The sequence below is a fragment of the Lepidochelys olivacea genome (assembly GCF_965140295.1).
Source record: "Lepidochelys olivacea isolate rLepOli2 genome assembly, chromosome: 4".
NCBI classification, from domain to species: Eukaryota; Metazoa; Chordata; order Testudines; family Cheloniidae; genus Lepidochelys; species Lepidochelys olivacea.
The window spans coordinates 69,516,650-69,532,327 of NC_140414.1; the positions used below are offsets into that span (position 1 = coordinate 69,516,650).

At 40.8% G+C, this 15,678-nt stretch overlaps 1 protein-coding gene across 4 annotated transcripts in view; it reads left to right on the forward strand.

Moving 5' to 3' along the window:
- Positions 1-15,678, forward strand: part of RXFP1 (relaxin family peptide receptor 1) — a 91,914-nt gene that overhangs the window by 62,123 nt on the left and 14,113 nt on the right. For 3 of the 4 annotated variants that reach the window (XM_084626370.1, XM_084626372.1, XM_084626373.1), the window contains 7 exons: positions 33-104; positions 2,130-2,201; positions 3,082-3,153; positions 7,842-7,916; positions 8,524-8,595; positions 9,673-9,744; positions 13,322-13,393. In XM_084626370.1, coding sequence (XP_084482496.1) covers positions 33-104; positions 2,130-2,201; positions 3,082-3,153; positions 7,842-7,916; positions 8,524-8,595; positions 9,673-9,744; positions 13,322-13,393 — 507 coding nt within the window. The remainder of the gene's footprint in view (positions 1-32; positions 105-2,129; positions 2,202-3,081; positions 3,154-7,841; positions 7,917-8,523; positions 8,596-9,672; positions 9,745-13,321; positions 13,394-15,678) is intronic. The other variant, XM_084626371.1, reaches the window with a different exon arrangement.

Here is a 15,678-nt window from a genome sequence, read left to right on the forward strand (position 1 = left end):
AATGAATTGTTGTCATTATTATATCTTCTTAGGTATCTTCAGAATAATAAAATCAGAACTGTATCGGCACATGCTTTCAAAGGATTATACAACCTGACAAAACTGTAAGTATTACCATTGCAATGCTGAAGCAATGTGTAATGGGGGAACTTTTGAAAACAGCTATACATTTCTCTCTCGGTTATTGTGGACCTTAGATAATTCCAAAATGGCCCAAATTCTGAACTTCAATTCACTCAGCGCTTATTCTCACTAAAAACTTCAGAGGATTTGGACAAATGGTAGCAAGGTTATTTGGCAGGAAAGTACTCGCGGATGATACTAAACTGGGAGGAGTGGTAGATACGCTGGAGGGGAGGGATAGGATACAGAAGGACCTAGACCAATTGGAAGATTGGGCCAAAAGGAATCTGATGAGGTTCAATAAGGATAAGTGCAGGGTCCTGCACTTAGGACGGAAGAACCCAATGCACAGCTACAGACTAGGGACCGAATGGCTAGGCAGCAGTTCTGCGGAAAAGGACCTAGGGGTGACAGTGGACGAGAAGCTGGATATGAGTCAGCAGTGTGCCCTTGTTGCCAAGAAGGCCAATGGCATTTTGGGATGTATAAGTAGGGGCATAGCGAGCAGATCGAGGGACGTGATCGTTCCCCTCTATTCGACATTGGTGAGGCCTCATCTGGAGTACTGTGTCCAGTTTTGGGCCCCACACTTCAAGAAGGATGTGGATAAATTGGAGAGAGTCCAGCGAAGGGCAACAAAAATGATTAGGGGACTGGAACACATGAGTTATGAGGAGAGGCTGAGGGAGCTGGGATTGTTTAGCCTGCAGAAGAGAAGAATGAGGGGGGATTTGATAGCTGCTTTCAACTACCTGAAAGGGGGTTCCAAAGAGGATGGCTCTAGACTGTTCTCAATGGTAGCAGATGACAGAACGAGGAGTAATGGTCTCAAGTTGCAGTGGGGGAGGTTTAGATTGGATATTAGGAAAAACTTTTTCACTAAGAGGGTGGTGAAACACTGGAATGCGTTACCTAGGGAGGTGGTAGAATCTCCTTCCTTAGAGGTTTTTAAGGTCAGGCTTGACAAAGCCCTGGCTGGGATGATTTAACTGGGAATTGGTCCTGCTTTGAGCAGGGGGTTGGACTAGATGACCTTCTGGGGTCCCTTCCAACCCTGATATTCTATGATTCTATGATTCTACTCTTAAAATATTTCATGGATCTTGTACTTTGTCCCTATCTCCAAAATTTGATGTTTAAATGCCCGCTATCCTGGAATGAGTCATTATGGAATTATGAGCCAGGAATGAAAACAGTAGGGCTGCCACTGTTAAGAGATAATTGAAAACTCTTATTTTTCTGTAGAGAAGCAATTACATAAGGAAAGGACTCTTGCTTCTTATTGTGCAGCAGATTTTACAAAAGATGACTCTTTTCCAATTTAAAAATAGTTTTGGCCAATGAGTGAGATTGTACAAAAAAATAAATCCATGTACTGAAATCACTTAAAAGGTAAATTCCAAAGCTGTTATTACCCTTATTCTTTGTATTTTTCACCCTAATTTTTTATGATCGTTTATTATTACTACTACTTCAGACAATTTGCAGTCCCACTCTTTATTTTTCAGTCTTTTTCAGTTATTCCAGTATCTAAAACCTATGCCTAATGACCTACAACCTGTGAACTTGCTCCCATTTTAGTCAATTGGAGTTTTGCCATTCATTTCAGTGGGAGCTGAAACAGGCCCTAAATGCTTCTGATGCAAGGAGGGTAGTTAGAGCCTACTGTGTTTTCTAATAGAAAAGATGATGAAAATGTTCTAGATGATCATTGCCAAAAAGCTCTAACTGGACGTAGTTTCACTGTTGTCCATGCAGCCATATCTTTAATCAGAATGACAGGCTGCTACCATGGCAAACACTAGCATCCTGAAAGAGACAAAGGGTCAATATGTGATCACAGTCACACAAGGATAAATGTTTTTATTGTTAACAATGGAATCTCTTGAGGATGTAATTTAATAATACTGTTAGGAATAATAAAAGAAAATCTTAAAATTCTTCTTCACTCCTCTAACATTGATTAGAGAGTCTATTGTTTTTTATCTTAATTGATCTTGTTTCAGGTATCTGAGTCACAACAAGATAACCTTTTTAAAGCCTGGTGTCTTTGAAGATCTGCATAAGCTTGAGTGGCTGTACGTACAGTTCTTAGTTTTGGATAGATTTTCTCAAGAAATAGTTAAGGCAACACTGAGAAATATTTGTATCTTTTTTTATCTATGTAACATTTCTTTGTATACAACATGATAATTAAGGGAATCCTTCTACTCCCAGTACATAAAAACTCCCAGTGACTTTGGAAGCAGAATTGAGCCCTAGAACTTCCATGGCTCTGTTGTAGCTTATTTTTCAGTAGTATGCACAGTTATAAATAAGTAACTGCTTAACACAAAATAATACATAAAATAAATCAGATACTCCAAAGTGACAGAAATGGAGCACTTCAGAATGGAATTTCTTGGACAGTCCTTTGCCTGTATATGGTGCTTCACATCCCACAGAGGAAATGACATTCATAATATGAAATCCTGACAATATTACTGCTTCTTCTGACCGTGGGATTTGAAAAAAATAACGTTGAGATTTAAGGGCATTAATTACATATCTGTCTGATTGATGAAGAATAACTGACAAACTTTTACTGTGCATGTTCAATTGCAGGATTGTCTCAGGGATGTTTTGATGTACTGATACTTTGAAGAAATTCTCTGTATGGTGTTAAAGTTCTGATGACCTTGTTTTAAAAGTTGACAAGAAACTTGCTCTTATTTTTAAGTTTAAAAAAAATCTTTCAAATAATCATGTGAACTGCATTGGAAAAGGAGTTCCTATGTCATTTGGTGAAGCTTCAGTACTCTACCTCAATATATCGCAGTATGCTAATTCAATATTCTTAAGTAGTTCAAATGGGTATTTGAATAATGCCACTTCAGGGTACATTATCTTTTCTAATGTCTGTTCAGTTTCAGACCCAGTAATGTATCAGTCTGATATACACTTTGTTCTGATTTACAGGATAATTGAAAATAACAAGATCAACCAGATCTCTCCACTAACATTTCATGGACTCAACTCACTTATTCTCCTGTAGGTATTGAAATATGGATTAAATGCAATACTTAAGAAAGAGAATAGATTAAAAACTAATGTGTGTTTATAAGATTTGTTTGTAAAGCTGTATTGTCAACTCTCTCCAGTAGAGGAGCTTATTTTGGGGGAACTGAGCCCCACTCCTCTCCAAAACCTAGCTTTTTCAGTCTTTTTGTATGCTAAAGTACATGAGTCCTGTATTAGTCCGCTAAACTCAAAAGGACTAGAAGTGAGCTCTATGTCCTTGCTTTTCAAAAGGCACATAAGAAACCAATCAGGATGCACATGATTCTCTACATTTGGCCATGTCTACACTACAAATTTGTGTTGACCTAAATTACGTCAGCATACAGCTGCCGCAGTTATTACATCACTTGTGTGTGTGCACATTTGGCTCCTTGTGTCAGCAGTGTGCGTCCTTACCAGGAGTGCTTGTATCGATGCAGAGTGCAGTGCACCATGAGTAGGTATCCCACTGTGCAAGTTGCCACCATGGAGTACAGGGTCTTTGGGAAGTTTTTGCAATGCCTGATGGGTCTGAAAAAGTCAGACAGGGATTACTGGGAGCACGGAGTCAACTTTGCATGATACCGGGTTCTCCATTCCATAATTTCATCTGCATCCCATAATTTTCACACCTTCTTTTCATAATCCCACAAACCCATGCATCCCTCCTCGGTGACAGAAGCATGGTGCCTGCACAACTCTTCACTATTGTCGTGAGCATTGCAAGCACAGGGCTCATGGTCAGCTGGGAAGTTACGCTCTGCAATAGAGGGCTGCTAGGTGTAATTGGCAAGCTGGGCAACAAGGAAAGGGAATTTCAAAAATTTGTGGGGCTTTAAAGGAGAAGGAGGGCTTCCTGTCTACCTGACCCCTGGGCAACGGAGTTCACAACGGTGACCAGAATGGTGTGTGTGGGACATTGAGGGACAGCTGCTGGAGACCATTAACAGTTGATGTAAGTAACACAGAGTACACTCTCACTGTGTCAGACTTACTACATCAACTGTAAAAAGAAAAGGAGTACTTGTGGCACCTTAGAGATTAACAAATTTATTTGAGCATAAGCTTTCGTGAGCTACAGCTCACTTCATTGCACTGCTGCTACTCTGAAATACATCAACTGTGACTCTCCCCCGCGCGCGCGGAGGTGGTGTTATTAAGTCAGCATAGTGAGGCACTTACATTAGCGGGAGCAGCCTTATAAAGGCAGTCATATATCATATCCCAAACTATCAGTTGGATAATTTGGGACCCAATAAACACATGGGTACTGACAAACTATGAAGCGAGAGGAAGGAGAGAGAGAGAGAGATTTGCTTGAATCCATTTTGGAGGGGAACAGTGATATCAACTTCTCAATAGCTTTACATTGCATATAGTTGTTTCATGGAAACTATGGTTTTCAGTAAATTGTATCTTTTTCCAAGTTTATTGGACTCAGTGACTTCAATATCCTTGGATATTCACATACTCTGTGGAAACTTACAGTAAGAAAAAAATGTTTCCTTAGTAAAACCTAGCTTTATTTGATTAAATGCTTATACATCTTTACCAACCTTCTTTTGTTCAATATCTTCCCACACATTTAAATCATTTGATAATGTTTTCCAGTACATAGTGTTTTGTGATATTTTAGTTCTAGTTTAGGCTACTTTATATCCATCACAATAAAATATTGAGTAGCATTCTCCTCCTTTATCTTATAACTGGGAATCTAACAGTTTTTAGGGAAGTGCCTGGGTCTTTTCACCTCCATCCTCTCTATTCTGTCCTGACACAGATTTTAAAAGGCCACCAGTGTAAATCCAAAGCAACTCAACTGAAACCAATGTGAGAAAAGACTATGGCCAATTAGGTAGTAATCATACTATGTATCTATGCAAATGTCAAATGCTTCTGAATATAAACAAGGACCCAGCCCTGCTCCTATTGATTCAATGGGAAAATGATCAAGTTCTAGGTTTAATTTCAAAAAGATAAATGGGGCCAGATTCATACATACGCTTCAGGTGCTTGTTCTGCTCCAATGATGCAAGGCAGCCAGTGTGTACCAATGAATCTGCCCCAACGTCTGCAGAAGATTTTCCTGACACAGGGAAGAAAGGTAAGCAGTAGGATACGGACCCTGGACTTCAGGAAAGCAGACTTCGACTCCCTCAGGGAACGGATGGGTAGGATCCCCTGGGGGACTAACATGAAGGGGAAAGGAGTCCAGGAGAGCTGGCTGTATTTCAAGGAATCCCTGTTGAGGTTACAGGGACAAACCATCCCGATGTGTCGAAAGAATAGTAAATATGGCAGGCGACCAGCTTGGCTTAACAGTGAAATCCTAGCGGATCTTAAACATAAAAAAGAAGCTTACAAGAAGTGGAAGGTTGGACATATGACCAGGGAAGAATATAAAAATATTGCTCGGGCATGTAGGAATGAAATCAGGAGGGCCAAATCGCACCTGGAGCTGCAGCTAGCGAGAGATGTCAAGAGTAACAAGAAGGGTTTCTTCAGGTATGTTGGCAACAAGAAGAAAGCCAAGGAAAGTGTGGGCCCCTTACTGAATGAGGGAGGCAACCTAGTGACAGAGGATGTGGAAAAAGCTAATGTACTCAATGCTTTTTTTGCCTCTGTCTTCACTAACAAGGTCAGCTCCCAGACTGCTGTGCTGGGCATCACAACATGGGGAATAGATGGCCAGCCCTCTGTGGAGAAAGAGGTGGTTAGGGACTATTTAGAAAAGCTGGACGTGCACAAGTCCATGGGACCGGACGAGTTGCATCCGAGACTGCTAAAGGAATTGGTGGCTGTGATTGCAGAGCCATTGGCCATTATCTTTGAAAACTCGTGGCGAATGGGGGAAGTCTCAGATGACTGGAAAAAGGCTAATGTAGTGCCAATCTTTAAAAAAGGGAAGAAGGAGGATCCTGGGAACTACAGGCCAGTCAGCCTCACCTCAGTCTCTGGAAAAATCATGGAGCAGGTCCTCAAAGAATCAATCCTGAAGCGCTTACATGAGAGGAAAGTGATGAGGAACAGTCAGCATGGATTCACCAAGGGAAGGTCATGCCTGACTAATCTAATCTCCTTCTATGATGAGATTACTGGTTCTGTGGATGAAGGGAAAGCAGTGGATGTATTGTTTCTTGACTTTAGCAAAGCTTTTGACACGGTCTCCCACAGTATTCTTGTCAGCAAGTTAAAGAAGTATGGGCTGGATGAATGCACTATAAGGTGGGTAGAAAGTTGGCTAGATTGTCAGGCTCAACGGGTAGTGATCAATGGCTCCATGTCTAGTTGGCAGCCGGTGTCAAGTGGAGTGCCCCAGGGGTCGGTCCTGGGGCCGGTTTTGTTCAATATCTTCATAAATGATCTGGAGGATGGTGTGGATTGCACTCTCAGCAAATTTGCGGATGATACTAAACTGGGAGGAGTGGTAGATACGCTGGAGGGCACGGATAGGATACATAGGGACCTAGACAAATTGGAGGATTGGGCCAAAAGAAATCTGATGAGGTTCAATAAGGATAAGTGCAGGGTCCTGCACTTAGGATGGAAGAACCCAATGCACAGCTACAGACTAGGGACCAAATGGCTAGGCAGCAGTTCTGCGGAAAAGGACCTAGGGGTGACAGTGGACAAGAAGCTGGATATGAGTCAGCAGTGTGCCCTTGTTGCCAAGAAGGCCAATGGCATTTTGGGATGTATAAGTAGGAGCATAGCAAGCAGATCGAGGGACGTGATCGTTCCCCTCTATTCGACATTGGTGAGGCCTCATCTGGAGTACTGTGTCCAGTTTTGGGTCCCACACTACAAGAAGGATGTGGATAAATTGGAGAGAGTCCAACGAAGGACAACAAAAATGATTAGGGGTCTGGAACACATGACTTATGAGGAGAGGCTGAGGGAACTGGGATTGTTTAGTCTGCAGAAGAGAAGAATGAGGGGGGATTTGATAGCTGCTTTCAACTACCTGAGAGGTGGTTCCAGAGATTGATGATTAAGAATGATGAGATTACTGGTTCTGTGGATGAAGGGAAAGCAGTGGATGTATTGTTTCTTGACTTTAGCAAAGCTTTTGACACGGTCTCCCACAGTATTCTTGTCAGCAAGTTAAAGAAGTATGGGCTGGATGAATCCAGAGATTCAGATCCAGAGAGGATGGTTCTAGACTATTCTCAGTGGTAGAAGAGGACAGGACAAGGAGTAATGGTCTCAAGTTGCAGTGGGAGAGGTTTAGGTTGGATATTAGGAAAAACTTTTTCACTAGGAGGGTGGTGAAACACTGGAATGCGTTACTTAGGGAGGTGGTAGAATCTCCTTCCTTAGAAGTTTTTAAGGTCAGGCTTGACAAAGCCCTGGCGGGGATGATTTAATTGGGGATTGGTCCTGCTTTGAGCAGGGAGTTGGACTAGATGACCTCCTGAGGTCCCTTCCAACCCTGATATTCTATGATTCTATGATTTCCCTTTCCCAAGTCAATCATTTAGTAATTCAAGAGACAATAGGATCACACTAGTGCTCATAATGAAATACACTGAAGTGTTTTTTAATCATTTTACTATCTCTAACAATATGAAAAATGAATAAATTCTGCCTGCTTTGTACTGAGAAGAAACAAAACTGTAAAAGGGGCTGGGGCATTGTTTTGACATCAATTGCTAGCGATACTGTTTTTCTTTTTACAGAGTGCTGATGAATAATTCTCTTGCGCGTTTGCCTGATAAACCTCTTTGCCAACACATGCCCAGGTTACATTGGCTGTAAGTTATTATTTCCCCCCCCCAAAAAAAACCCAACACCTTTTTGTCTTCTTTAAATCAGTGTCATTCCATGACACTTTTTACGAAGGTAATACGAGGGAAGAGAATGATGCTGCAGCATAGACAATCCCCATTTCATTCCAGCCTAACTAAACTGACTTCCTGAGGTGTGTTGAATTCTGCTAGGAGAATATTGCAGTCATGGTGAGCAGACAGCTAAATTATAGTTGTATCCTGCTGGAAGCACTAGAGACAAGGGGCTCCCTGGGTTCTCCCCCCACCCCCACCAGCCCCCACCCCTCGAGACCACTCGATCACTGCCATTAGGGCAGTCATAATTTGACTCTCAGATTTTGAAAACAAAAAGAGTTAGTCTCTCTAGTACCTGAGTTCAGGATTCAGATTTTCACCCACCTGAGTTAATGACACTGCTATCACCTAAAGCAGTTTGGGGCGTGCTGAAAAATGAAACATCCAAGTATTATTATGCTTTGTGCAGTCCTTAGGTTCTGCTGAGGTTTCTCTTTAATAAATAATTACTTCAAGATAACTATCTGATTGAAGTTAACTTTTTTCAGTGATAGAATGTTTTGGTTTTATCTCGTAGGGACTTTGAAGGCAATCATATACATAATTTAAGAAATGTCACTTTCATCTCCTGCAGCACTCTGACTGTACTGTAAGTAATAGCACATTCTATGCAGCCCGAATGAGCAGTGTTTACGGTGAACATCTGTTACATTATGCACAATGGGCGACATCAAGTTTCCAAAATATTGGTTGGTGCTTAGAACTGATGGAAATTGTTAAAATGCTAAATTTTAATTATACACAACAAAGTAGAACTATTCTATGGACATATGGTAACATTCACCACCGATGAATGCAGCATAACTCCATTTAAGTGAGTTTGACTGATAGTATCAAATACCAAGATTTAGAAACTAAACGTAAAAGAAAAAAAATTATACCACATGAACTGACCAGATTCAAGGATAATATCATTCGGTCAGGTTGCTGATCTGAGACATTGTAGAATTTCCCCAAAGCTTCCTCAGAGCCATTGCAATCATCTTCACAGTTCCCCTTCACTCCCTTCTGGTGCTGTTGATGAGCCTCTGGACTGCTATTGTTGTCACTTTCTCATCTCCTCTTCACTTCTTTCTCTCAGCTGTCTCTTTCCTACATGGCTCTCCCCTGATTATTCCTTGTGTATTGGGAGGTTTTGGGTGAACAAAGAATGTAGGCTCCCGTCCTTGATGGTTGAATTTCTCAGAAATATCAAATTTTGGATTTGGACTTTCACACTTTTTGCATAAAACATGTGCTTCATTCACATGCTCAAAAATGTCATGAATTTTCAAATAATCAATAATTAATGCCATCATACTGTCACATGGCGTACAGAATATCAAGATATTTGACATTTCTGAATAACTTAGTTGTCGGTAGATGCAAATGCAACTGAAAGAGCATATAACATTATATATATATATATTATATATGCTTATACATTCACAGAATAGAATATTATTGTTCATAGAATATTAAAATGTATGAACTTTTAATAACTTGGCATATCTTTAATGTACTGAGCAATTAAGTAAGATATGAAACATTGTTTAAAACAAGATGTAAATTAAATTCAGAATGTGAAAAATTATATAGAATGTAATCAATTACTTGATTATGTATCATGGTCTTCTCAGAAAACAAACACATTTGAGGAAGCATAAGTTTGTTTTTATCCTTTCAGGGTGATGAGAAGAAACAAAATCAGCTCCTTAAATGAAAACAGCTTTTCCTCTCTCCAGAAGTTAGATGAACTGTAAGTTGATTTTTTTAAATCAAAGAACAGCTGAATAATTTAGATCACTTAAATTGTGAAGATGTATTTGTCAGTAATTCTGCTTTCATATAACAAGCTTTAGAGACAGCATCAAACTCCACAGTCATTCAGCATAGTCTGCCCATAAGAGCAGTGTGTTTCCTGAATAAGGACAAGGCATGTCACAGAGGATATGTATACTAGCACCCATATGCCAGCAATAGCACAGCTGCATAAGGTTAAGCGAGTAATGTAATCAGGGCCCCCAAGCATTTTTTCTACCAGTGAACAGGAAAGCAGCTGACAAAGAAGAATCTGTACCGTGTGGGCGCATCCCAGATTTGGGTTTCTCATTTGATGCAAACTGTCTGACCAACTACTGGCCAGTATCTAATCTTCCATTTTGGCTTAACATTATGGAGAAGATAGTGCTAAGACAACCCTCAAAATATCTGGTTGCATCCTATCTACCTGACTCTTGTCAGTCAGGGGAGGGGCCTGTCTACAGCACTGATTCTACACTGGTCACATTGGTAGACGATTGTCTCATGTCATAGATAAAGGTCAGGGGGCAAATTCTCTACTCATGTAACTGGATGCCTCTCCATTGACATGAAGAGTTTGATTTGATATATTGCTCGTCAGTTAATTTAATGATTTGTGGAAACTTGTTATACCAATAAAATAAAAACCAGCAGGATCTTATTAAAGGGAAAAAGGCAAAATACCACATTTATTGTGAATACAGAAAGAATCATAGTAAGCAGTTAGTTATAGCTATAACATTCCATTCAATCTCATATTTATTCACACATTCATTCATACAAACACACACACACACACATACACACCCACACACACAGGTTCTGCAAGGTTGTTATCATAGTTACCAGCCTTAGAGTTGCTCATGCCAAGCCACTGGCCAGGTGGCCTGGACATGAGGAGGGAGCAGGGCCTGTCAGATGCTCATCTGATGCTCCTGGAAGTTGGTTTGCAGAATCAGACCCCAAAGTTCTCACTTTTTAGAGTCTATTTTTATAGGAATTTCTTCCTATGCCAGTCTATGGGAATTGCTTCATCATGCTGTTGCTGAATCAATCAGCAGATAGCACATTCCTGATGGCTCCAAGATGTTATCTTGTTCTTTGGTTCTCCCATCCTTGAGGCTGTTGGGTGGATTCCAGTCTGCCCTCCGGGGGGGTCCTCTGGTTATTTCCAATTGACGCCTTCTTCAGCCGATGGACACTGGATTCTTAGGCTGGCACCTCCCTGATCATTCAGTTATTACCCACACCAAGCATCCATCCACATGCATCCTCTATCTCTATTTTAATCACAATTGTTAATACAACAAAAGGGCGGGGAGTCTCTGGGTGCTGTTTCTGTTGTTAGAGTATTGTTTTGAGTCTCTCTCTCTGTGAATTGCTTTGAGAACAGACTCTGTCTTAGAATGTACTAACACAATTAGCAGCTTGCAAGTTTCACACATAGAGGGAGAGAAACAGTACCAAAAACCAAGAGACCTCTTAATTAGTAATACCCTGGAATTTAAACTCTGGGGAATCAAACTCATTTGTGATTTTAATACAGAACTTCTTTAATATGATCCAACAAACTGCTGGGATTTTTTTAAATGTTGCATTTTTTAAATTATGTCAAAGCATGCAAATCCTATTGCCCAGGATGGGCATATTTTTAATCTTTGTTATCACTACATTATTAAGTGCTAAATATTATTATTAAAAACTAGATGTAACAGATAATGTATCCATAAGGACATTTTTTAAAAATCCATTTTAATTGCACAATGGAGATTATTCCAAATCAATTAACTACTATAAGTAAGGAATTAAAGTGGAAACTGACTAAACATTCCCTGTAAATATAATTGAAATGGTCTTAACCTATTAACTGAGGAATTAGATTATTTGGTTAGTTTAGGCAGGAAAAATCCTTTGATATTTCTGTCCAAGACCATAAATGAATCGATTGGGGAGGAGGTGGGGAACTGGAGAGAAGAAGCAGCACCAAAGAAGAGAAAATGAAAAGATAATTAAAATCAAAGAAAAAGTGAAGTAAAAAATAATAAGACCTGTGAGTATGGATTCACCAAGGGAAGGTCATGCCTGACTAATCTAATCGCCTTTTATGATGAGATTACTGGTTCTGTGGATGAAGGGAAAGCAGTGGATGTGTTGTTTCTTGACTTTAGCAAAGCTTTTGACACGGTCTCCCACAGTATTCTTGTCAGCAAGTTAAGGAAGTATGGGCTGGATGAATGCACTACAAGGTGGGTAGAAAGCTGGCTAGATTGTCGGGCTCAACGGGTAGTGATCAATGGCTCCATATCTAGTTGGCAGCCGGTATCAAGTGGAGTACCCCAAGGGTCGGTCCTGGGGTCGGTTTTGTTCAATATCTTCATAAATGATCTGGAGGATGGTGTGGATTGCACTCTCAGCAAATTTGCGGATGATACTAAACTGGGAGGAGTGGTAGATATGCTGGAGGGGAGGGATAGGATACAGAAAGACCTAGACAAATTGGAGGATTGGGCCAAAAGAAATCTGATGAGGTTCAATAAGGATAAGTGCAGGGTCCTGCACTTAGGACGGAAGAACCCAATGCACAGCTATAGACTAGGGACCGAATGGCTAGGCAGCAGTTCTGCGGAAAAGGACCTAGGGGTGACAGTGGACGAGAAGCTGGATATGAGTCAGCAGTGTGCCCTTGTTGCCAAGAAGGCCAATGGCATTTTGGGATGTATAAGTAGGGGCATAGCGAGCAGATCGAGGGACGTGATCATTCCCCTCTATTCGACATTGGTGAGGCCTCATCTGGAGTACAGTGTCCAGTTTTGGGCCCCACACTTCAAGAAGGATGTGGATAAATTGGAGAGAGTCCAGCGAAGGGCAACAAAAATGATTAGGGGACTGGAACACATGAGTTATGAGGAGAGGCTGAGGGAGCTGGGATTGTTTAGCCTGCAGAAGAGAAGAATGAGGGGGGATTTGATAGCTGCTTTCAACTACCTGAAAGGGGGTTCCAAAGAGGATGGCTCTAGACTGTTCTCAATGGTAGCAGATGACAGAATGAGGAGTAATGGTCTCAAGTTGCAGTGGGGGAGGTTTAGATTGGATATTAGGAAAAACTTTTTCACTAAGAGGGTGGTGAAACACTGGAATGCGTTACCTAGGGAGGTGGTAGAATCTCCTTCCTTAGAGGTTTTTAAGGTCAGGCTTGACAAAGCCCTGGCTGGGATGATTTAACTGGGAATTGGTCCTGCTTGGAGCAGGGGGTTGGACTAGATGACCTTCTGGGGTCCCTTCCAACCCTGATATTCTATGATTCTATGATTCTATTATATGATCTCCTATAGTCTGAGGTCTCTATCGTTCACCTTTTGCTTTAACATCATTCTTTTATTTTCCAGGTTTCTGATAACCTATATAACAACCTATAATTTGTGTTGACAAAGGGACTCAAAGTTATCAACCTCTTTACGTTATTAATGCTTCTTGACATAATGAAAAGAAACCACTAACAACTAATTATATTATATCTGCGATTGTTTCCACAGAGACTTGGCTAGCAACAAGATTGAATCACTTCCTCCATATCTATTTAAGGACCTGAAGGAGCTCTCACAGCTGTAAGACTTTATAATAACTCTTCCTTATACTGTGTGTTATTGTACATTATTCATTCGAAACGATAGCTTCAGTCATTCAGTCCAGGAAGCAAAACCAAGAAAGTCATGTTCATATCTGAGTTTTACCTGAAAATGCCAAACTTAGTCTGAAATGCAATTTTAAAAAAAGATTATGTAAAAAATAATTGCCTCAAAGATGCATAGTATCATGATTGTAATTATTTAAAATTATTCCTGCCCAATATATTGTTAGTATTTTTAATAACTATATTCCATTACTCAGCATACACAAAATGAATATGCCATTTAGAATGAGAGATCTCATGGACTTCAACAGGATCTCAGCATTTGACAGGAGTTGGCCCTAAGAATATATTTTAGGAATACACTTTTTCCTCAGGTATTGAATCTACTGTTAAAATGACACACTATCTCTACTGCAATCTATTAGTTTCTGTGGTTTATGCTGCTATGATTCTATTTTCTATGTATTACAACCTGAAATATAGAAATCTGCCTCTGTGCTTGACAGCAAAGCTGCAACAAGATTCAAGAGAGAGATTATTACAAAATAAAGAAAACACTCTTCATATTTGTTTGATCTTTGTACCCAAATGTATAAACACTGCTGCTGGGCATAATAGTGCCTATCATGAGCAGTTCTGTTGACTTCATGGACTCCTGACTACAGTAAAGCCATTCAGCATATCAAGTATCACACCCGACAGCAAATGTTTGCAGGATCAGGCCCCATGTGTGGTGTTTGCCTGAATCCGAAATAGAAGTAATCTAGACTGTTTTGTTCTTTGTGCTTGGAAAACATAACGGCTCTGAACAGGTTGACAGATCATGAGAGAAAAAGGCACAAAGTGTGTAACACCAGGAAATGAGTGGAGGAATATTAAAAAGATGTAAGCAGGGATGGACTGAGAGTAAACCAAAAATGTAGTGCCCAGACCTGTTTGTATATTTCTGTGGGGTGGTTTATTTACAAAATCTGGAAACCACTTTGGAATTATAGGATCCCAATAATATTTGCTTATCTCCAAAGAGGGATGGAGTTACAAAATTTAAAGACATTTTCAGAGCATGATTCTACTCATTCAGTCCTGCTTTAGGGCCAAATTGTGACTTTTAAACCATGAGCCACATTAGAGAGGATTAGTATGGACTGTGCAGTAATAACAGAGATCCCTCAGAGAACTCTTATTCTTGTATCCTCCCCATTGACATTCACCTTTTTAATGTATTTCTGTGGTGAACGACAAGGTGTATGGTATCTGGTACCCAGCTATATCAGGTCCCACTGTAACTGGGTTCATGTAATGCAACACAATGAAATTCTCATTCTGTTGCATCACAAATCTACATAAATACCTTTAATCAGGAGTAGGTATTCTTTTGATGTCTTTCCCTCACACTGTGTCCTTGGTAAGGGCCAGCCCAATGCAGTGGTGCACATAAAGCTGGAGAGACTCGGTATAAGACATGAGTCCTGCCGTCACTGTAGGCCTGTAGGGGACATCAGGAGGACAGCAAAAAGTTCTGAGGTAGACACACACACACATACATATAAATACTCAGAGTAGTTGTGCCTGATTCTAATCTATATTATTTTATTCTACTGCCCTCAAGTTTCTTTCTCAAGTCAAATAAATGCATGTAAAAAAGATGCATTTTAGAGACTAGGAAAAAACCTGTGACTTATTTTGAAATTACTCCTGAGGGAATTCTGCACCACTGTGCATGCACAGAATTTATGTCCCCCCACAGATTTATTTGCTTCCTCACAGAAAAATGACTTTCTGACAGGGAAGCAAAGGGAAGCCACAAGAGCGGTCATACAACCCTCCCCAGCAGTATGTTTTGGGTGCCCAGGGCAGCTGGCAGAGAGGTAAATCACTGTGGGGCAGGGGATGGGACTGAAGAAGACCCTGCTAGTGGCACCTACCTTATGCCGGGCTCAGCAGCTAGTCCTGGCTGGGCTGGGGAGGACAGGACTTCCTCTTCCCCTGCATCTGGGGCCATGTCAGACCTACCCCCAGATTTCTCCCCCAGCTGTAGGAAGCTCTGCAAGCTCTCCCCTACCCCTGCACATCCTGTACCCATCACTCCTCAGCTGCCAGGGGAGGAATCACTGTACATGGAGCTACTCCCCCATCCACCTAACCCCCGTGTATCCAGACCCCCCTCATACCCAGACCCTCCCACTGAGCTCCCCAATGCCATGCTGGAGTCTCCACAGTTATTTGACAAATAAAATTTGCAGAATTTTGCAGAATTTT